We start from the raw sequence: 23,520 nt of genomic DNA, 5'->3' as shown, positions 1-23,520 counted from the left end.
ATCTATTATCTTTAAGAAAGATTTCACAAATATCATGAAACTATTATGACTATTTATTGCTATAAAAGAATGGCCATATTTTATCATTTATGTCTTACTTTTTTATAATAAAAAAAGACTTTAAATAATATTTTAAGTCAATATTAAGATTATTAAGATGTTTTTGAGAAAAAAAAATATTGGTAATTTTTTGGAGTATCATCCTTATGATTTCTTAATTGACTTTCAAGAAGAAGCTGAATTGCTAGTTAAATCAATATAGTTAATTAAATTAGTTGAATTCAAAAGCACATTGATAAGAACTTAGCTAAGAATTTTATATATCATTTAAAATCTTTAGAATGAATTTTTATTTAGTTTGTGAAGAAAAAAGATAAATCACTACAAATGTGTGTGGATTATTTAATGATCAATAAGATTACTATTAACAATATGTACCATCTTTTTTTAATATTTAAAGTTTTTAATCAATTCAAACAAGCTAAGATCTATACAAGAATAAATCTAAGAGGATCATACAATTTAGTTTGTATTAAAGAAGGAGATGAATAGAAGACTTTATTTTGAATTAAGTATGAGCATTTTGAATATAATGTCATGTCTTTTGGATCTACAAATACATGTGTATGATGTTTTTTTAGAATTTTTAGATTTTTTTTTATTTGTTATCTAAACGATATTTTAATCTATTCTAAGAGCATAGAAAATTTTAAACTTTATATTTATTGTATTGTATAAAAACTAAGAGATCTAGAACTATATGCTAAAATTAAAAAATACATATTCTATACTTCTCATATTGACTTCTTAAGATACATCATTTCAAATGATAGCTTTATGATGGATCTTAAGAAAGTTCAAACTAATATAGATTGAAATGTTCTAAGAATAATAAAAGACATTCAATGTTTTTTTTTTTAATTTTTTAATTATTATCAATTTTTTATCATGAAGTTTTCTCAAGTTGTAGCTCCACTTATACGTGTAACTTATAAAAATAAACTTCAGTAGAATAAAAAAGCTCAATAAACACTTGAAGCTTTAAAAAAAAATTTATTTTTTCACTAATTTTATATTGTGTCAATTTCTTTTTTATATTTTTTATAGAAATAAATACATTAAACCTTACTTTTAATGCAATATTTTCATAAATAAAATATATGATAAACTTCATTATATTATTTTTTATTCAAAAAAATATTTAGTAGCAAAGATCAACTATGAAATTCACAAAAAAGAATTTTTTGCAATTAATAATTTATATCAAGAATGGTAATATTATTTAGAAGATATTTTATGTCAAATGATTCAAGAACCTTGAATATTTTATATCAATATATATTTTAAATTATTGCCAAGCTCATTGAAGCATGTCTTTCTTAAGATTTGAATTTAAGATTATATATTAGCTAAAAAAATAATAAGATTTATAAAATATTATTTTTAGACATTCTGATCTTGTATCAAAAGAAGAAAATTCATCTTTTGATGAACAATGGACAATTCTTTTGAAGCCAAAGAAATTTTATTTTTAAGCAATAAAATTAATATCAATTGTTAATTTTTAAGTAATTTTATTCAATAATAATGATTAATTTTCTTATTTGTGATATTAATTATAATTAAGTATAATTATAAGTTCTTTAAGCTCGTCATAACTTTTCAATTTTAGAACATTTTGAATACAAAAATATCTTCGAATTATTATTAAAAGATTTTTAATAGCCTAAAATTTAAATAAGAGTTAAAAGATTTATACAATCATATAATATTTATTCATAATCAAAAACTCTTCATCATCAATCTTATAGACTTTTACAACTACTACATATATTAGAACATCTATAGTCTTCTATTTTTATAGATTTTATCATAGATCTTTTGATCTAAAGTTTATATAAATTAATATTTGTAATAGTAGATTGTTTAACTAAGATGACATATTTTGTATCATGTACAAAAATTATTACAAATAAAGAAATAGTTATTTTTTTTTTAACAATATTTATTGCTATCATAGATTGGCAAAGAATATTATATTGGATAAAGGATCTCAACTTATATTAAGGCTTTAGAGAATAATTTTTAAAATATTAAAAATGGATACAATATTATCTTAAACTTTTCATCTTTAAATTGATAAAAAAATTAAATAAATAAATTAAATTTTAGAAAAATATTTATGATGCACCATCAACTACCATTAAAATAATTAAATAGCTTTCTTGCTATTGGAAGAGTTATTATTATTATTTTTATAATAGTAAAATTCATTCTTCTATTCAATAATTTTTTTTTATTAATTATGATTATTATCCATAATTTGATACTTTTGACTCTAAAAAAATTGATTATTGTAAGGCAGAAGATTTTATAAATTAAAGCTATATGCTTTAATGAAGACATTATATAAAGAAGCTCAAAAACAACAAAAAATCAATGCAAATTCTTATTGCAAGTAATAATCTCAATTCTATGTTGGTTATAAGATATGATTATTTTTTCATAATATTAAAACTAGCTATCATTATGACAACTTGGATTATCATAGACTTAGACCATTTCTTCTTTGTAAAAAGATCAATCAAATTGTATATTGATTGTACCTACTAAAACTTATGAAAATCCATCTTATATTTTACATGTCTCTTTTTAAGCCATACAAGACTTTGAATACCTTAGAAAAAAATAAATATTACTTTTTCTTTTAGAAATGGATAATAATCAAGAATTTTGAAGTCAAAGAAGTTGTAGACTAAAGGTAGTGCCAAAATAGGTTAGAATAACTTCTATATTAGCTAGGATATGATATTAATAAATGCACATGGAAGTCAATCAAGAATCTTACAAGTATTAAAGAAAAGGATAAATCTTTTCATCAATAACAATTATCAAAACCTAGATAAAGAGACAAAAAATTCTTTGCTATAAAAGAAATAAAGTTCAATGAAGAATATATTTTATCTTTTACTGTTATTTTTAATTTCTTTTTATTTATGATATTAGTGAAATAAAAAATTAATAAATAATAGATTCAATTCAAGAACTATTATTTATTGTATAAGATATTCTAACCTTTTAAAATTATGATACTTGATTTTATATGTGTTTAACTATAGTTTTGAACCTTATATACAAAACCAAGTATCACAACTTTAGAAGACACTCTAAATATTTGGTAATATTATTAGATATAAAAACCATTCTTAATGATATTTTAATTTTTTTATTTGAAGTAAATTATAAAGGCTTTAATAATGATGAAATATCACAATGGACTTTTTTCCTTGTATTGAATATTATTAATGGTTGAAAAGATCTATCAACTATCTTTGAAGCCTACAAAGATTAGACTATGTGACAAATATAATTTGTTACACCTTGGTCTTTTTTAATATATAATTATTATTCTTTGTAGAATTCATCTTTAAAAAAGGAAGTAATATGACAAATATCTATATTTTATTTAATAATTATTCAAATAAAAGTAGATAAAAATAAATAAATAAATAAATATCTTATAGAAAAGCTTCTTAGAAGCTCTATAGATGCAGCATTGCTTTTATATGTGTCTATAGATGATTGACAAGTTGAAAATTAGGCCAATAAATTGGCTATATATTACATATGTTGGCCACTTGTGGTACAAGTTGGCCTTGTGATGCACATACAAAAAGCTTATCTTATAAGATAAACATATGACATGTGAGTTAGACACATATTGAAGGTCTTATAAAATGTTGCTATATAGCTTGTAATTAGATAGTGTATGTTGAAGCAAGAGTGATGCTTTCCTCAAGCTTGTCAATTCTTTTCTTACTTCTAATTTAGTTTCAAGAGTCTCTAGTTTCTTAGTCTTTGGCAAAAGCCATTTCAATTTCTTTATATATATATATATACATACTTATTTCTTCTTTATCATCATCCTTTGAGAAATGTCTTATTTATTTACATTCATTGAATTCTTATTTTAAACATATATAGATAAAAAATAATAATAATTAATTTAATTTAAAATATAATCAAAATATATATATTATAATTATATATATTCATATAAGTGTGTTTATTTTAATTTATTTTATTAATATATTTGAATGTATCATATTAAAATAAAATATATTGATATAAAGTATTAATAAAAGATAAAAGAATAAATATTTTAATTTATAATATTATTCTATATAATACCTAATTTTAAATCTATTAATGATAATTTTAGAAAAATAAATTAAAATTAATACATACAATAGAATTTAGTTACTTTGACCATATCAATAATAATTTATAAATAATAAAAATAGAATTAATATATAAATAAATTTTCATATATTTTTTATTATTTTATTAATCCAATATAAATTAGGGGATAAGAGAGATAAAAAGATTAGAAAGCTAAGCATATTTGAAAAAAAAATTAAAAAAGATGTATATAAGATTTATTAAGATATATAAATTTTATAAAAATAAAGTAATTTTTTATTATAATTTTATTTTTGAAAATGATTGATCATATCAATTTATTACTTTATAATTCATTTTGAAAAATTTTACTTAAATTTGCACAATATATGATATAAAAACATACAAACTATTAAGAATTATAATAAATTTCTATTTGAAAAATCTTCATAAATTTAAAATAATTAAATATAATTAATATTCTAAATTAGACTAAGATATTTTAGATTTTAAAAAAATATTTTTTAATAATATAATTAGTTTTATTCAATCTTAAAATATTTTTGATATATTTATTAATTATTAATCCTTAGATTATATATATGACTTTAAAATAGATATTTTATAATATTACTAGGATCTGAGATTGGTGGGTACAGTAATTAAAAAGTGAACAGAAAATACACATAAAATCTGTGAAGGAAATTAGCTTCTTCTTAGAATGAAGGTTTACTCCACAATAATTGAGAACATCTGCACTTATACAAGAATACAAGTAATGACAACATCAATTAAATTTATTAATATTAAAATTGAAGAGTACAGTTTTCACCTGTGTGGTTTAACAATACAATCATATTTCTTGCTATTCAGTTTTAAGAGAAAAAACATTTTTACTTTGTAATGTGTAATCTCTTAATTTATTAGTACAAATCATGGATACATGATATGAGTTTTGAATATTTAGAATTTAAAATCCAAATCAAATGTGTACGAAATCCTATGGGTTAATAGTTTGGAAATGCTGGTCAATTTGTTTATTTAGAAATGCCCCTGTATTTTGGAAAAACACAGTCATCGACGAACTTTTGGATGCTAAACATCCCAAAAATTCTCCATTATCACAGGGATGAAGTTAAAACGGGTAGATGAAAAATAATAGTCCTGTTAAAGCAACAGTGGACATTTCAGAGTTAAAGTCTGGTTGTGATCCTAAGACGGGAATGAGGACGGGTTCACCTCGTCGGCAGCCAGAGGAGTCTCTGTCTGTCTCTCCGTCTCTGTCCCTCTCCCTCTTGCTTTCTCTCTCTCTCCTTCCCTTGTGTTGATAATGGAGTAATCTTTTACAGGTATTGCGTCCCATCTATTCAATCTGCACATTGGCCCATCTTCTGTATTCTAACCATGTCTCACGGGTCGTCGCATTCAATAGTCTTTTTGCTCTCTCTACTCTTGTGCCTTCGTGCTTCCCAGTGGTGAGCTCTTGCGATGTTGCTTCTGGCAAACTTCCGATTTCACTATCCCTTCTTGAAGTTTACGAGAGGCAAGTGCCTGTGTATATCCTCGTCATAACTATTCTTGCATACGCTTTTTCTGTGGCATCCTCCAAGTGATTCCCTGCTCCCTGCCGTTTCTGCCATGTAACCCTAATTATAATTCAGGCATCTTTCAGCATCCGCTTCCTAAAATTCAGACAGAAACTTTGTCTTCAAAGTATCAGCAGCACCACCTCATCTTATCGGGCTTCAGCTATGCCACCTTTCACTCCCTGCTTCGGTTTTTCTTTGCCTTTACTAATCACCTGTATGTATCTTCTTCTTCCTTTACTATCCGCGCAATTGTTTCTTGGCTACGAAAATCTGCACACGTTGTTTTGTCTCCACTGTCTAGGTCTTGTATGATTTGCATTCTCTCTTGTCTCTGTTGATCACCATGTTAAACATAGGTTTAAGTGTACTACAGAATTCTCTTGTCGTGTCTTCTGAATTTGCTGGCTTGGCTTTGTTTGCAGGTTTCTTAACATGTCCATGGATAGAACTCGTAACTGCTTCTGCAGCACCGCTCTACAATCATCGTTCATGTGAGGCAGCAGTGCAGGAATGGTCAAATAAGGAGAAACTGGCCTTGAACAAAGAGCTGAAATTGGTGCAGCCCGGGAGCAGGAAAATTCTGGAACTTCTGTTCTTTTTGCATATTCCTCGAACCGGCGGCCGGACTTATCACCAGTGGTATGGATTTACTTCAAGTTTCAAATTGAGCCATCTTCTGAGTGCAGCGTGTCTTGAATTATTAAGTTTATTCTATGCTAAAGATAAAGAAAAATCACTCTAAAATATTGGAGTTAGAATGTTTCAAAGTTGTGTCATTAGCCCGTGTTGTTGAAGTACGACTCAGGCGCTTCACGTGCAGGTACAGCTCTAGGCTGTGCACGTAGACTGTTGCGCTTTGTGTGGGCTGGATAAGTTATGTTTTGTGCGGAATGTGTCATGTTCTAATTGTGGTTGTTGATCTTGTCTCGAGTAGTTTCCTGAAGAACCTATATTCTCCGAATGATCGGTGTCCTCGTTCATACGACAAACTCCGCCTGGACTTGAGGTTGTTGCAGACTCTGCGAATTTTGAATTTTTGCTGGCTTTTGCGTAGTTTGAATGTCCAAAAGATGACATAAATTCACTATTGGGAAGCGAAGGATCTCACTTTATTTTCGCGTTTCTATCTAGAGTTAAAATAGTTATTAGTAATTAAACTATCATGGCATTTGTTTCAATTATGTGTTAGCCCTTCCAGCAGTGATATTTTCATTCTGGCTATCTAACTCTCCTCAAAATTGTCGACAAGAATATTGTGATCTTCAAGTATTGGTGATCGTACGATTTCAGCTGACTAACATTTAGGGTTAGGGCTTGAGGGTGCAGACAGCCCAGCTGCAAGCTTTTGTCTTCACACGATGACATGAGCATTTTGAGCAAGATACCAAGCAGAGCATCTGTTGTAACGAATTTGCGCAACCCAGTGAATCGTGTGTTGAGCACCTATGAGTTTTCAGTGGAAGTTGCTGCTCGATTTTTGCGTCTAAAATCGATTAATTCATCCCGTAGTCCTCTCCCCCTTGCTAAATCTCCATCGCAGCTTGTTAGCACACTTACTATCTGGCCTTGGAAGTACTTGGTCCCCTTCATGCAACATGATATTTTCACACGGGTAAAGCAACAGGCAGACTTATCCATAATCTGTGAGCGTTTGTAATGAGGAGTGGTTTATTTGAACTTTTAAGCAAGATGTCGACAGTTCTAGCCAGCTATAAACAGGATTGAGACATTAATTTTAAATCATTTTGGCAAATATTTGGAGTGTTGGGTGTCAGTTTGTTTCCACATTGTCTGAGAACTATAATTGATTGCAATCTTGTTTAATTTGAGGTGAGGTGTGTTGAGAACAAGATTTGATTTATGATCGGTCTTCCTGCACGCATGAAGTTGGGCATGTTCTCCTTTGCTTACTTTGTCCAGTCCTGTTGAATTAGGCCTTTGAAAGAATATATCACTGGCATTGTATTTGCAGGGTGTGGAGAACTGGCTTCTTTTCAATTGTGGCCTATTTATTACCAATTATATGTATTGGAGATATGAAACAGCTGATTATGTGTTGTGGGTTGCAGCGTGATGCTAGGTTAGAAGGGAAGGTCAATTGGCCACAATCCACCAATACAACGTACGATGCGCCTACGATCACCATGCCATTAACTGAATTCATACATCATCCAGTAGCTCATGAGCTTGTCCATAATGGTGCTACATTTCAGGTCTCACTATGCCCTGTAACTCTTCACATAGGTTTGTAGAGCGATCGTCGTCACCTGCGCTAATCCGCTCTTTGACCTTTGTCAATTCGCTGCCTTCTACAGAACTGGTATAGTTATTTTGCAACGGCTGAGCTGTTCTGAATTTAATTTTAGGTTCCTGTTTTGACAGTGCCAATCGGGAATGCGTGGGATGCGTGGTCGTGGGTGTGGGGTGTGGGGTGTGGTCGAGAGATCAGCCTGTCTCTGGATATTTCTGAATAATCTTGTTTCACGGTACAGGTTGCAGGTTTGACAAATAATTCGTGTAATGAAGATGCTGTGATGGTTCGAAAATGTAGTAGCCTGTATCCTAAGCTTGGCCATCAAGTGCTTGACGTTGCAAAGGTGGGTTTCTGGACTTTGCTAACTCGGTATCTTGAGCATTTCCTTGTGAATATAATCATTATTTCTTGGTATTGATTTGGAATCTATGAATTGGTGTACCTGATACGTTTTGTTCTGATATACTTCCGTGTATTGCTGATGCAGAGACGCTTAGATTATATGCTCTTTGTAGGCTTAACAGAGAAGCACCAGGAGTCGGCCACCATCTTTTTCTCCCTTGTGGCTGATCAAGCCCAAGTCCAATCGAAAGCTATGCAAGAGATTTTGGGTCAAAATGCATCTGTTCCAGGTCTGATGGGGATCTCGAGCTCGTTTTTGTTGTGGATATGGTCCTTTTCTTTCCAAGATTTACTACTTCGACAACATAGCTGTGTGCTCAATTTACAGGATCTACCTTAAAAAGTAGACAAATCGTACAATGGTAGAATACATGTGGGTGCTCTGTTGGCCTTCTCATAGCACCACCATCAACAGACTCTTTATTCAGCCGGTTCTTCGGGACGCGGAGTTCTTTGCTAGAGATCTCCAGTACTGACTGACAACGACAGTGCAGGAGAAGGATCCACGATTACTTCTATTCGCAGCGTATAAATCTTGCCTTGCCAGCCTGCGCTCCTCCCATGCCATTCGTCGAGCTGCTACATTGCAGCTCATAAGCCCAGTCAGATTTTCCCAAGAGGTTCGTGGTGCCTCCAGTTGTGGAATTTTATCAACGTAGTCTAAACAGCCCCATAGATGTAGTTTTGTTGACAGATGCAACAATTTATAGCGAATGTGCAGTTAAGTTACACATTGGTTAGGCAAAATTCATCAACTGTTTCGAGATTTGCACGTTGTTATTGATTGCTGTTTTTATTATCTATTGCACAGGAGAGAAAGCGTATTCCATCTGCTGTTCTGGAGGAGATCGTTTCCTTAAATAACTTAGATATGGAGCTACATGAACATGCCAAGAAACTTTTTGCCAAGCAGCAGAGACATTTCACAACATCAACGGACCCTCAGGTATTACATTCGAAAAATGTCTCACTGTGCAATTAGACTTTTGTTCAAAAGAGTTTAATGAGTTTTTGCCCTTACATGACAATTTTAAGTCGAACTTTGCTTCGGTTTGAGACTTATTGTAAATGTCGTGGTGGGAGGAGCTGTGTTTGTAGCTGTCATTTGATTATTATACATACTCTACTTACTTTTTCCTTTATTCTTTTTTTGAAGAAATGAAAAAGAGATGTTTATTCCTTTAAGTAAAGCAAGCATCTTACGATTGGAACCATAGGCTTTTTGTGTGTACAATCTCTAATTTCACTCTGTAGGAATTTTAATTTATTGTTGAAAATAGGGTACATTCCCACTTTTGGTACCAAATTAGTATCTAATGGGTCTAAGGGGTGTGGGGTTTACGGTTGGCTGCAGGTTAAGCAAGACCAAACGGTTCTGTCAATGTTTCTCATCCTTAGCATCAGTATGATTTTACTAATCTTAGGACTTTTAGTTGCACTAAGAGTTCGTAAAAGAGTAGGGAATGACTGGTTGCCTTTCTGGTTGCGACGGCTATTATTGTTGCAAGTTCATGAAAAGCTGTAGGTAATTGATTTCTTGATTGAGATCATGTCTTATTAAGAGAGTGCCGAAAATTTGGTATACTAATATGAAGTGAAACTATTCTGCAGAGTGCATGTTATTTACATTATTGAATCCCTGATTTAGTCTGGCATGGTGCATGATGGCGGAGCCGCTAATGTCCCTGAGTGCAAGTTTCTAAGTGATCGTTTAAGAAGGGAAGCTTTTAGGAGCACGTAGAAGCACAATTTACAAACTATCCGCAGATTGGTACACAAAACCTCTGGGTATTACAAAAAGGTTATGACTAATTCGTTTTTGCGAACCTAGACCTAAGTTGTTTTACATAATAAACATCTTATGTAAGAAATATTTCAGAGTGAAGTATAATAGTTTTAAAGATATCAAAAAATAAGAACTTACACGCACATTTACAATAATATAGTTTCAAGTATGGTGATGTAGTAATCATTATGTTCAAGTCTGGTAATAGTTAAAAACAACCACGAAATTGCCTGTTGGTTGAAATTATAAATGTGGGACTTTTCGTTGAACGGAATTCTTGATGATGTGAAAATAATATTACAGATACAGTTAACACATAATTTCATTAAATTTAAATAAGATTTCTAGATCGAATTTTTAGATCCATCTCGTTAGAATTCTTGTGAGGAATCCCACCATAGGAGAATTTAGCACCCTTTTTGAACCCATATCATACGCAACAGACAGTCTTTTTGCTAACTACAAAAAAGATTTGTTACTTTGCTAAGTCCAACTATAGATTATTTATCAATAACTTTTTTTATCAGTGAACAAGGGATAAAATCTTCATAAATAATTACTATTCTTATAAAAGCCTCAGTTTCTTCATTCAGTCTATGTGTTCAAGTCTAAAACCTGTCAAAATCCTTACTGACCCTCCCAACATATTGCAATTTCCTTGACTTATCAATTAGCCTGTTCAATTCTTAAAAGGAAGCCTTTTGATAATAAGCCCCTTGTTCTGTTGCGAAGTGTAGATCGCGACTGCTTAAGTGGACAAGTATAATGAGCATCATTGACAAGCATGGAACCTCGAAATTAGTGGCTTATTTTCACTCCAATGTGGCTGTACTTAAATAAGAGGAAACGCAAAGAACAAGTCAGCAACAGAAGCTTCGAGACATTGTTCAAAGAGGAAGAGACAGAACAGGGTCTCCGCTCCATTGATGCTCAGTCGTTGTTCACGTGTATAGCTTAACATTCCGTTTAAAACAATCAACTGAATTTTAACACTGACAATTAAACACTTAAACGACCGTGTGAGGACTAACATGATTCAGAACACTGAGGGACCTCAACCTGATTTTCATTAAACTAGTACTTCCCAGGAGCTAAAATTCTCCCGATTCGTTGCACAGCATCAGGGGGTACATCCCTCCCAGGAACATTAACCTTCAAAAGAGCTGAATATCTGCAAATAAACATTACAAATGTTCAGAATTGGCTCATATAAATTTATTTGCGCTTAAACTACGTGGACAAATCGATTACCACACTAAAAAATTCATTGAAATTGTAAACATGGGAAGACTCCCGATGCTAGTTTCTAGTAACTTCCTGTATATTTCGATTAGTGCAGATTTTTGAATTGGAATAGGTGCACACAAATGAGTAAACAGATGCATACTCAACTAAAAAGTACCACATAGATGACAAGAACATCACTTGGAGTCTTTCAAGCATGGTTACTACTTTATCAAAGAAAAGGAGAGGAAGATAGACAACCAAGAATCTTACTCAGAGAAAGAGAAAAGGGCGTCATGCTCTAAAACAAATGCATGGAGTGCCTGCAAAACAGCCATCCCGTTGTGTTTTAATGTGTAGTCTCAAGCAGGATGCTGCCGAGTCAACATCAATACTTTCGATTGCTTTGAAGCCCCTTAATGAACTGTAGTTAATGGAGTTTACGAACGTTCGCCTTTCTCACCAAAAAATTTATATACAATCGCAAGTCCATTTTATAACTTTCTACTACGGTTTGCTAGCCACCACTCTGATGGCGGTTGGCAATAATTGGCAATTCGCTCAAGTAGATGCATGATGCGAGAGAATCACAAAAATTCTAAGTTTATATAGTCATGCAATAACTGAAGTCTGAGGCTGTAAGCTTCATGCGCCAAATTAATACCCCTTGTCCTAACACCACGAACATAATTGAACACCTCGTAAAGAGATCAGGATTGTTTCGCAAAGTACCTCAAAGGGAAGATTTAAGCACTCGAAGTAGGTCCGCACACGATCAAGTCGCTCTTCGAGAAATTGACCACTGCTTGCCGCCAGTGAAGCCAATGCCTATAGAAACAAATCGTCAAAAGAATGAACTTAAAGGCCGTATCATTAAATCGCTACAATCACAAAAGATTATTCTCAGGCCTGAGCCCAAAGAAGAGGTACCATAACGACGAAACAGTTAAGTGAAAAAAATTCACTACCTGCTGAAGTGCGATGCAGTTGCGGCAGATTTGGCGTACTCCCAGCATATTCACGGATTTCATCTCATGCAAGCTCTGGATAAGCAATTGAAAGGACGACACAATATAAACAGCAATACTTGTCATCTAATGCGGATTTAACTATGTACAAATGAATACGTGAAGGAGATATCCTGGACGCTAAAATAATCAGAGTGGTGGCTAGCAAACCGTAGTAGAAATCAACGCAAAGGAGAGAATACAAGGCAAAAGACTAATTTTCTTTCACTGAAAGCAAGATTGCAGAGAAATTATAAATTGATGGCAACAAAAGACGGCTTGCAAGATACAGAGTATCAAAGTACATTTACTGACATTGTTCAAAAGATATTGTTCAAAAGACATAGTGTCGAAATTGTTCAAAAGATAGGCAGCAAAAACATACGAAAAATATCCCTAGTAAATCTGTACCTTAATGAAGGCTGTAGCTGACACACTGCAGATACCACCAAAAATGTAACTACGTTTTAATGGTGGCACATAGGCAGCCATTTCCTCATCCCTTCTAGCAATCTGCGAAAAGAGGTAATCGAAACAAATGATTAGATATCAAGTAGAGATTTCTAGCTCATCAGTAGTCTCATTGACTCAAGCATGAACTTACTGCTCCCTATATGCAGATGCTCCGTAATTTCAAAAGTAGTCCAGTGCTTGTAGCTCAAAGTTGCAGTTTCAAACAAACCCCCCAATAGCCATCCTACGCACGACTTGAAAGAAGAGAGGACAGAATGTATACCTGGGTTGTGAGACCAACAATGAAATCTTCTGGTTCTTCAGCATCTTGGTCAGTCACATATACTCTTCCCGCCATGCTCTGCACTTAAACCACGACAGAACAGTCTTTACGAGGGGAGACTGAACAAGATAAGTCGTTCTGAATTCCTGAACAAGGACTGACTCACATAGATTATGAAACACTCATACATGTCATGGTACACTAGTATCTACAAATGACCCAAAAAGGAAACTTCTATGGAACAGCCCCAGGCATACGACGCAGAGCTTGGATATTCACATTGCAAAAGCCCAAAATTCTTGATTAAAACGTAACTGCATTGTAACTGATAGACCTCACCTGGAGATGATATATCGCCTCTAATTGCATCTCAACTCTGAGAGTTCGCAGACACTCAGCAGATAAAGCACTGTATTTCTCAGCTAAGATGCCTAGGCCTGCAGTGAGTACGCTGCTGGTACGACGATGATGATGGACTCGATGTACTGAGCTTTTCCTCTTCATTGGGGATGCTGGCGTAGTAGGTTGTCGCTGACCTAATCTGTCACATGTAGGATCTTCATCAGGCACTGTTGTATTAAGGAGACATCCAGTTACACTTTGTCACAGCAACAACTTACCAAGTAAATTACAATTCGAATAGAGCAAGTCAGCTCATGTGGTAATGATCAACTCAATGTCATTTTTACACGGTGAAAACCGTCAGGAAGGCAGAGTGTATCTTACTACCGACATTGCAAGAAAACCATCAAGTCCACAATTACAGCTTAATTTAAGACGCGCATGGCAATTGCAACAATATTCAAAAATGCCAAGGATTTTAGAAGGGTAGGGTACTCACTGTTGCGCTGACTCAGACAAGAAGTCCAGTGAATCACTTAGAGCAGCTAACAGAACAAGTTTATGATTATCAGTTATCAATTGCTCCTGTTCAAAGCATTCAACTTAATGTGTCAACCATGCCATTCTTAGCCACGCTTTGTCAAAAACTTCACCTAAGGAGAAATATTGGAGCAATACACTCCTACAAGGCTTGAGATTATAACCAGATTTTTTTACTTCAATTAGATAAAATATCCTGGGAATGTCACTACTAACATTGTCAGAATATTACAACATATACTGAGATGCCTTTCAACAATGTCCTTTGTACTAATAATACAACTACAACAAACGAATTTGGAGACACAAATGGTAATCATATTATTAAGCTAAAATGCAGTTAGCAGTAACTTTAAGCACGAAAATGTTATAAAGCTCTGAAAATATTAGTCCGTGAAGAAGGTGAAGCACTAATTCATCAAAATCGTAAATTCACCCACCTGCTTAATAGGTCGTAAGCTGAGAAGGAGATTGTTTAGCTCCATCTCTACTTCTAATCCTTCCATGTCATATGGTCCATCAACATTTACTCTCTGACCAAGCTGCAAGAGATAGGCCGCATCCAGCAAGGTATTAGCCGGTTCTTGCTTCATCAAATTGGCGATATCCGGTCTCCCAATTACGCTTGAGCTCAGACTACCCAGAACTGCCTGCATTATCAAGCATCTGATTCATTTACGAGGTTTCTGCCACTCCATCTCATATGTACATGTAAAAAATATCATATGCGGACGAGCTTCACAATCAGCAACACAAACGTCTGTTAGACAAAAAACCACCTCAGTGTAAGCAGCCCGACAACGCTCTAATGTGCGTTCAAGAAGTGTTTGAACAAGCTCCAAAATCTCCCCGGCGTACATGGGCATTGCTTGAGCCCATCCAAGAACCTAGTAACACATGAGACAATTGTATTCGAGATGATTCTGTTTAATACAAACGTATAGGTACGGATAGCCAAAACCCTAAGTGGCTCTTAGACTGTACCAACACAGAGGTTAGAATGAACAATGGTTGAAACAGAATCTTTCTGGTCAGCACGAAATAAATTGAAGTGGTTAAAAAGACACCCACTTCCGTTATCAATTGATTTGCTGCCAAAGGCCCATGTAAAACAGGCCTGCCTCGCTCCAGAGCTGGCTCATACACAGCCCCCGGGTGAGCCTTCAGTCGAAATGCAGATGGGCCTGTAACATATGAATGAGACAGCATTCGTGTTGTCAACTAAGAAATCACTTGAAAGAGTAAGAGGAACATAGCAATTTCGACTCGAAGAAGTTGATGTCTCATGGATTCATTACGACGTTTTAAAACACCTGCCCTACAGCACGTCCCAAAAGCCACAAAACTTACTTGCAAGAGCGTCAGCCACACGTGTACGATAATCCACGTACACAATAGGGAGAAACTGATCTTTCACGAAGTTTTCAATGAAACTCTGTAGACCTTCATTTCTGTTACAGAAAACAAACAATTAGACATACACAAACAGTCCATATAACCAGCTTCTAAATTTGTCCACTATCTTATCTAAAACTATCTAGTGGAATAATCAGAAGAGTAACCAGTCATGAGTAAAGAGGAAAACGAATATCACAATGTAAAGGTCCGGACATGGATACAACAAGTTCGACACCACAACTTACCCAAGGTTGGCATACTTCTTAGGGAGCAGAGACACGACTTTATCAGTAAACTGCATATACAGTAAAATGGTTAGCAAATGTTTACATTAGTGATTATCGCAACAACCAGAGTGCATCTATTTGGCAAGAAATATCTTTTAACAAAGGCGTTCAGAATGAATCAATAAATTAAGATTCAAGATGTTTACGCTCTCTACCACGATATTCTCACGCATTATGAATCTTGAAATTTCAACACTTAACCAAACATAATCACAAAAAAAGAATAAGCATGGTGGTTGCAAGTGTGCCTGAAGAATAGGACGGTAAACGGCAGACGTAAGATATATGCCACGTTCTGGAAGAACAGCACTTGTTCCATAACCTTCTTGAGAGGCGTTCGAGGTTCTTCTATTACGCGTACTGCGCAAACCCTCACCACTTAAACGGTCGTTCGCTTCTGCATAACCCAAGGTGACATTGTTGAGAAATAGTGTAATGCAGAGGTTAAAGAAAACAGTGACCAAACATTAGGTTTCAATCTAGAGGCATTCGGATGAAAATCTTGCACAACATACCAGGTAAACTGAGTACTGTGTCAGTGAAACGAAAAGCAAACGACAATCCCTCTTCAGATGCCCCTCTGCGCAAAACATCATGCAACAGTTAGATGTGTAGAAGAAGATGCAAAACCCATCTGCCACAGTTTTGAGTTCACTGTTACACGGAATGTGAATAACATTAAAGTGCAAGAACCCTCCAGGCTCAGAGGTGTTTTTAGTAAGTAAAAATTCCATTGGATAAAGACCATCAAAGTGTATGTAAATTATGTGAGCAAGACCATATCTACTGAAATTTGACCAACAAAACTTGAAAAAAATAGATGTATAGAGTCATTCCATAATTACAAACATTCAATAATTTATTTTAAGGCTGGTGAATGAAAAACAAACTTTGGGGCTAAACTGGCGTCATCCTTTTTGTGCACCGCATGCCGTTTCCTGTACAGACACAAAGAGTTGGAATATGAATATTTTAATATGAAGTATGCGAAGAGTAATATAATGACAAAACGAATTAAAGTAAAATATAATTAACTATAAATTAAAAAACAAAACAATTACACGATCTAATATGGCATGATTCTGATTGTGATAAAAGGACAATCGTGATCCACTGTACACCCAAAAACTAACTTAATAAGTGTAATACAAAGCCCAGTCATGAACATGACACTTTAAATAGTGAAAAGATTGGAAACGTTTAACTAGTCGTTTAATGATACCTTCCTACTTCAACCCAACATGTGATAATATCTTTTACTCTTCAGTTCCTAAAATAGCTTTACCCTTATTTTATGCACGATTATGTTATGAACAAAATTTTAATCCAAGCGCACACAGCTAGGACATACTTTGCCACATGAGGATCAGCTTTGCTGGCCAATCTAGCTGTTTGTACCGCTGCATCGGCAGAAGCAGCATCAGGTGTTGCCCGTAAGATGTCGCATATAAGCTGCTGACATTCACTCTGAAAACAATAACACAGTACACTTAAGTTGCGTGATGAAGCCATACCAGAAGGATATAAAAATAGCTTACACAAAGTGCTACCGTTGTCGACAGCTTGAAATCTAAGGTAGAGAACTGCAAGGGCACGACAGCCCACCTGCTGGAAACAACAAAAGCGTACTTATGCATGGACCACCATGTTTAGTTTATCTACAGCCCGATGGAATGTTATACAAATGTGTTCCGATGGGAATACCTGGATAACAGTCAGTGCAAACCCTAGGCTATAGCCTCCAGTTGCTCCACTGATGTCTGCATCATTGAGCCATGCAAAGTTACCATTACCCGGGGAAGCATAAGCACCACCATGATCGCCCACATTAGCTTTAGCCTCCATTAACTCCCCGACCAGAACATGGTTTTCTGCACACAAATGAAGACATAAGTGTCACGCTTACAGCTGAACAACCATGAGATAAGGCCTATAAGATGAACCAGTCCCTTGCACCTGTCCATTGTGAAAGTCGTGAACAGCTCAAGCTAAAAGCATTACAAGCGTTGTCAGAGCTATTCAGGCATCAACACAACCACCTGACGCAAGCATTCGAACGTTACCGATGGTCAGTCAATCTTCCAGGTAGAAAAGATGGAATTACCAAGAATGTGAGTTACGAGGTCTAAAATAGACAGAAGAAGATCTCGAGCTGCAGTTTGAGCCTTTCCCATAAGTTCAACAGTTGGTTCTTGTTGTCCGGTAATCAAAATACTTCCATTCTTCCCGTTCTGTGAGAGATACACCCCGATACTTCCTCCTTTTAAAAGTTTAGAGACTTCGTCCACTCGTGGTCTAGCAGCTTCTATTGCAGCAGCCCGCGCTTTAATTTCCGCAGTTATCATGTCATGTACAGTTGGTCTCAACCTTTGACTGCACGTCCAAGAATTTGAAATAAGTAATACTTATTTCAAGAACTTGAAATCACAAACGGGCTACAAGAGCGAATATCTGAATCACTTAGAATCTCCCTCCACTGTAAATCACAAGTATCCAAGGGAATAAACTAACCTAATAATGCTTCCAGCAGCAGTAATCTTGCCAAGTAATGCAAGGCATTCCACCATAGTCTGTAGATATTTCACGCCTTGAGGAGCATCACTCTTCAACAGATATTCCTGCAGGGTAATATCGGAGATCAATCCCGACTAAAGCTGATATAGAGAGGCAGCAAAATGGACCAAACCCAAATCGAAGCAGTGTACAACTCCAAACAATACCCGGGAAAAGAATTTAACGCACTGTAAATTCGTTTGGGGTTGATTCAGCTAACCACACTGGCGCAACCCGAGACAGTTTTCCGTCGTCCTTTGAAATACCATCATCGTTGCCATTACTCGCCCCTCGGTTACCATTAGTTGCTTCAGACTGTTCATTTTCTCCATTCATTTTCTCCATTTTCTCCATGTTATCACCATCAACTGATGATCTACAGTAAAAGAGCACAACACAAGTTTACACATAAATCAAAATCCAGTCGCAAAGTATTCTTGTCTTTGTGATGCACGATAAAAACCACTCCATGAACTGCAACCAGCTCATCATATGTCAAAAACCTGCAGCACATTTCAAAACCTTACTCTATGTGAAAGAGAAGAATTAACCATGTAATCAACCATTTCCTCAATGCATAGGTACACTCGTTCCTCAACTCGAATGAAATAGGCGCTGGAAGGCCACAATACACCAGAGACATAAGTTCTACACGAATAGTAATAGGACAGACATTCACAATTAGGTGTAAACTCGACACCATTGAAAACCTTACCCATCAACAGAACCAGCTCGTCTAGCTTCCAAAACACGATCTAGACCAGATTTCCACATCTGCCGCATAGTTCGCGTGCGCCTTGACATGGTCACGTTTCCACTTGTTGGGACAACAGCAGGAGCAATGTTGGAGATATCATCGTCCTGATCGTGTGCAGCTGCCAAATTTACACTGCTCAACAAACACCAGGAGCTCATTACTACCGCCAACTTAGAATGTCGAAAGCGGGGAAAAAACGTCGATAATAGACAAAGATACGGGAGGAAAACATTATTAGAAAAAGTAAAATGGTACGATATCAATGGCCCAAAAGTCCATGTAACTACCTATATTCACCCTTGTTGTAGAGATGGAGATGCAAATCCTCTACAACTTTATGGAAAAGCACACCACGAAGCTTAGACAACTCACTCCGCACATCTTGAAGCGCTCCTACCTGCAATTGTCAACTCACGGGCAGTATTTTTAAAAGCGCATTTTCGATTAAATACAACCAGACCTTCAATTATTAGGTCCCTTGAGTTCACTGGTTTATAACATAATCAATGTACATAATTATCTTCGTATAACAAATTTTGATATATTGTTGAGGAATAGTTTTACTGTGTGCATATCCAATGAGGTACCTTGCCCTTTCTTATGGGGTCATCTGTTTCCCAAATCTGGACGGAAGATAAGGTTAGCGATTTAAACAGAACAAAAATGCCTTGTAAAGAGTCAGCTAACGTTTTCTCAGATAAAATAGTTCTGAAGACACTACGTTCAGGTCAAAATCAGAGCGGACACCATAGTTAATACGAAGCACACAATATGGTCTTTATGCAGCTAATACCACTGGAAATTTCCGACCATGTTTAAAGTGATGATGATCTTAAACGCTTACTGATTTGTTCAATTCTTTATGATACTATCCACAGAGGATGTAAGTTGCTGAGATATTCAGATGGATGAATCTTTCCGCAATAAACAATCATGAATTCATCCACAGAAATTAACGAAGGAAAGGTTCACAATCATAGAACTTACTGACTGGATGCCTTCGCGGTCTAGCATACTAATAGAATGAAGGTGGAGTTGCACAGCGGAATAGTAACGCTTCTCAGAAATCAACTTCTCTATCCTTGCTGGAACCTGTCAACAAAACTCTTCAGAATCAAATCCAGCGAAAACTGCAGAAAAAATATCTGCTTCGACTTCGAAATCATCAGGAGCAATATATGCTATATGTTCTGCTTCCTTTCGATCGAACTTAAAATCGTTGAAATAATTCGACAAATGTTGCGCTACCATTTAATGACAAGGCTTCGCAAATAAGGAAGTAAGCATGTAGATCAAGAGCGCAGGATAGAAACCTGTGCAACTTTGTCAATTTGATCAAGCAGGGTGATAACGTGGCGCAAAGTCACGGAGCGACACCATTGCTGATGTAACTGCTTATGCCGAGCACCTAGTAATCGGCGAGCCTCTCCTAAATCGTCTTTCAATCCATTTATGCTTCCAGCAGATTCACTAAAAAGCCGCAATATCTACCAAGTGCACCAGAGCATCAACAGTTCGATGTTTAGAAATAAAGACCTCAGAGACACTGACGAAGACTTGGCTCAAACTCGAGAACTGATAAATATCTAAACGAACATCGTTATGCGAACCTGCGAGTAGTTATGAATCGCTTTGTTGAAGCCATTGTGGTAAATGCGAACAACATCATCCACGAGTTCCTCAATTGCATCTCTTTGCTCACGTAATTTCTCCAAAGCAACCTCTGGATTACGAGAGGTGAGAACTCCAACTACATGTGGTAAGGAGTCGAACCGAGGCTGCTTCCACACGTCATCAATATTTTGAAGCTCTTTCTTGACTACCTACAAAACAAAACAAAACAAAACATACGAATATTCATTGATCACCTGACACTCATCACTACAAACCTGCACAAAAGATCTAAATTGCAACACTTCACACTATCAGTAAGCCAAATGTCCAGGTTGAAGACCAAAGGTCAAATGTATCAGCTTAGAATTATATCTTAGCATATGGACCACAGATTGCAAACGCTGTAAACAGTGTAAAATCTTATTCATTTTTGCAAATCAATTCACAGATTGTCAAGCGGCATGCTACTGGTGAACAGTATTTTACCCAAAACATGAATGACTTCCAACAATGTAGAACTTAGCTACCTCAGTTTCCAAGCCACTTAAGAACCTCGTTTAAACTGCAGCTACACAGTTGCAGTTTAATCTATCTCTATCCAATTCAAACGATAAGGCACTATACAAAGACAATAATAATAATAGAAAAATTGGAACAGGCCTATTAAATTCATGTACAAACTCATGAAATGAACATCGTTTTCTGTGAGCTGTGCACTTCAACTTGATGAACTCTTGCATACCCAAATAACTCCAATTATATATAGCATGTACTCGACGTGTCTTAACTACCTCTTCGATTAAACTAGGTGAATTAGGTCAAAGAATAAGTACGGTGGGCAGGATCATGTAAGGGAAAATAATCGGAAAAGCAAAATGAGCAATACGAAGTTCATTATCATAAAAGAACAGATCTGCAACACAACCAGGTCCATGACAGTTTCTGCAAAGATTCTTACACCAGTAACGAATCTGAACGAGGGAGTGATTCGTGGTGCTTACATTCCAATCAACTAATCCAGAGGGACCTGTAGTCATTGTGCCGCCTCGTCTTGCAACTCATGCGCACGATCTCACTTGCAGCCGAATCTTGTGGGGATAATCAATAAACAAGGCATCGGATACGAACCCCAAGCTGTTCAAAATAAAGATATAAGCAGCATTTCATGAACAGATTTCGAAAATATTAAAAACATGGACGAAAAATTAGAAAAAGTCAGGTGTTTAGAATAATAAAAACTTGTAAAAAATCTGTTACAATACGACAGTTTGTTGTTATAACGAACTACAAGTATTACGGTCAAGATGACGACTGAAAATTTTTCTTAGGAAGAAACTTAAGAAAGCGTCGAAATTCGTGAAGAATCAAATGATTCGCATGCTTGCTCAAGTACTTTCAGAAACTCCATCAGTCGCGACACAGCTAAATCTCGACAAAATCGCTTCAAATACGTTCCTTGGTCAACTACAGACTTGACGAGAAACAAAACTGGTGTACAATGTGGATATTCCCACACACCTACTCAATCTAGCGAATGATTGTGACTGGAGATGAAAGAATTGGAGAACCCTAAACCCCCACGGTGTGATTACTTGTGCTTTAGAGAAACACAGTATAACTGATCGAGACGGGTTTAAGTTCAAGCATGTGAATCGGGAAAGAGACCCTGGATATTTGTATGATATAAGGTAGAAGTAAAGAAGACCAAACAAAAACAGATTCACAATGAAGTATATGGAATTTGATCCAGATTAATGTGCAAGAAGAATGAACGCCAGAAGGAAAGGCGGGAAAGACGACGACCTAGATGTGCGTGAGCGCGTGAGTGAGTAGGGGAGGGTTATCCGTGTCGAGCAAAGAGATATTTGACGGAAGGGGTGGCGCAAGCAGTGAGGGGAGAGAAAATGCAGGCAGGAGGGCATCAGAAAGGGAAGGGGCTCAGAAGAGGAAGATGAAGCAGAGAACTTACCGCAAAGAGTGGGTACGGGGGAGGGGGGGCAGAGGGCAGGGCAACTAGAAAGGAGGAGATTAAAGAGAGGGATGAGATCACGGCACTTCCTCACAGCACAATAGCCAAGTGGGAGGACGAGGAAAGGAAGTAAGGTGGGGGGGGGGGGGGGGGGGGGGGGGGTTGAAGAAGAGGAAGAAGGCGAGAGCAGGTGAGAGAGAGAGTTAGAGGAAGTCAGCCATGATAAGCCAGAGTGGCATGGATCACCCAGTGAGTGAGTGTGACTATCAAAGATACCACCAGCACATCACATATCATATAACCCCCCTTGCTCTGCTCTCTGCTCTTTCTGTCCACCTCCTCCTCCTTCTCTTTCCCTATTCTCACCCTAAAATTCCCGCACATAGCCTTCCTGCCAACCCCCCTCCTTTCCCTCCAGCTTCCTCGTTTCTTCGAGGTGCTACTGTTCTCTGTTTTCCGCGAACAAACAGAAACTTCTTAATAAATGAATGGATGATTAAATGGATAAATATATGATTGAATGGATGAATGAACGATTGAATGGATGAATGAACGATTGAATGGATGAATGAATGAATGATTTAATGGATGAATGAGCGATTAAATGGATGAATATATGATTTAATGGATGAATGTATGATCAAACTGATGAATGGATGATCAAATGGATGAATGTATGATCAAATGGATGAATGAATGTTCTTCCTTCCTGCCTTCCTGGTGTGTGGATGGAATCCCGCGGTGCACTTTGCACCCCCGTCGCCAATTGCGCTGTGTGTGTCTGTCAGGGCTCTCTCAACCAGCCTCAGCCCACATTTCAGGCTTCCATGCAAGCAAGCAAGCCAGCTAAAACACTGCATTCATCACAGCCCACATCGCT

The 23,520-nt window shown here is 35.9% G+C and overlaps 2 protein-coding genes across 13 annotated transcripts; one reads left to right on the top strand and one right to left on the bottom strand.

The window, feature by feature from the left end:
- The first annotated feature begins 5,395 nt into the window (after nt 1-5,395).
- Nucleotides 5,396-10,216, top strand: LOC112293313 (protein-tyrosine sulfotransferase). Of its 8 annotated transcripts, none has more exons than XM_090256655.1 (11): nt 5,396-5,531; nt 5,855-5,985; nt 6,194-6,410; nt 6,706-6,777; nt 7,098-7,383; nt 7,841-7,984; nt 8,264-8,368; nt 8,513-8,657; nt 8,917-9,047; nt 9,239-9,373; nt 9,782-10,037. In XM_090256655.1, the coding sequence occupies exons 2-11, from the start codon at nt 5,934-5,936 to the stop codon at nt 9,950-9,952; spliced, it is 1,458 nt and encodes a 485-aa protein (XP_090112781.1). In that variant the 5' UTR covers nt 5,396-5,531; nt 5,855-5,933; the 3' UTR covers nt 9,953-10,037. The 8 variants fall into 8 exon arrangements, with proteins under 8 accessions (XP_090112781.1, XP_090112780.1, XP_024398351.1 ...); XM_090256654.1 differs by having other exon boundaries at nt 5,406-5,531; nt 5,844-5,985; XM_024542583.3 differs by having other exon boundaries at nt 5,459-5,725.
- Nucleotides 10,217-11,000: 784 nt separating this feature from the next.
- LOC112293312 (exocyst complex component SEC8) lies at nt 11,001-22,928 on the bottom strand. 5 transcript variants are annotated; one of them, XR_012219189.2, is made up of 29 exons: nt 22,641-22,896; nt 21,673-21,805; nt 20,668-20,880; nt 20,371-20,544; nt 20,045-20,149; nt 19,645-19,680; nt 19,345-19,454; nt 19,016-19,189; nt 18,490-18,676; nt 18,259-18,365; nt 17,852-18,120; nt 17,452-17,618; nt 17,099-17,214; nt 16,638-16,685; nt 16,263-16,327; nt 15,996-16,144; nt 15,706-15,755; nt 15,413-15,513; nt 15,134-15,246; nt 14,842-14,949; nt 14,503-14,712; nt 14,022-14,107; nt 13,520-13,721; nt 13,181-13,263; nt 12,856-12,957; nt 12,406-12,480; nt 12,170-12,265; nt 11,711-11,760; nt 11,001-11,384 (listed from the first exon to the last, which is right to left on the bottom strand). XR_012219189.2 is itself a non-coding variant. In XM_073539498.2 (29 exons), exons 2-29 carry the CDS (start codon nt 21,706-21,708, stop codon nt 11,288-11,290), a joined length of 3,324 nt encoding a protein of 1,107 aa, XP_073395599.1. In that variant the 5' UTR covers nt 21,709-21,805; nt 22,641-22,896; the 3' UTR covers nt 11,001-11,287. The 5 variants fall into 5 exon arrangements, 4 of the variants coding, with proteins under 4 accessions (XP_073395599.1, XP_073395600.1, XP_073395601.1 ...); XM_073539498.2 differs by having other exon boundaries at nt 13,181-13,258; XM_073539499.2 differs by having other exon boundaries at nt 13,181-13,258; nt 22,475-22,690.
- Nucleotides 22,929-23,520: the final 592 nt, after the last annotated feature.

The sequence above is a fragment of the Physcomitrium patens genome, chromosome 16, assembly GCF_059467195.1.
Source record: "Physcomitrium patens ecotype Gransden chromosome 16, ASM5946719v1, whole genome shotgun sequence".
Taxonomy (NCBI): Eukaryota; Viridiplantae; Streptophyta; class Bryopsida; order Funariales; family Funariaceae; genus Physcomitrium; species Physcomitrium patens.
This window is presented reverse-complemented; position numbering and strand designations above follow the sequence as displayed.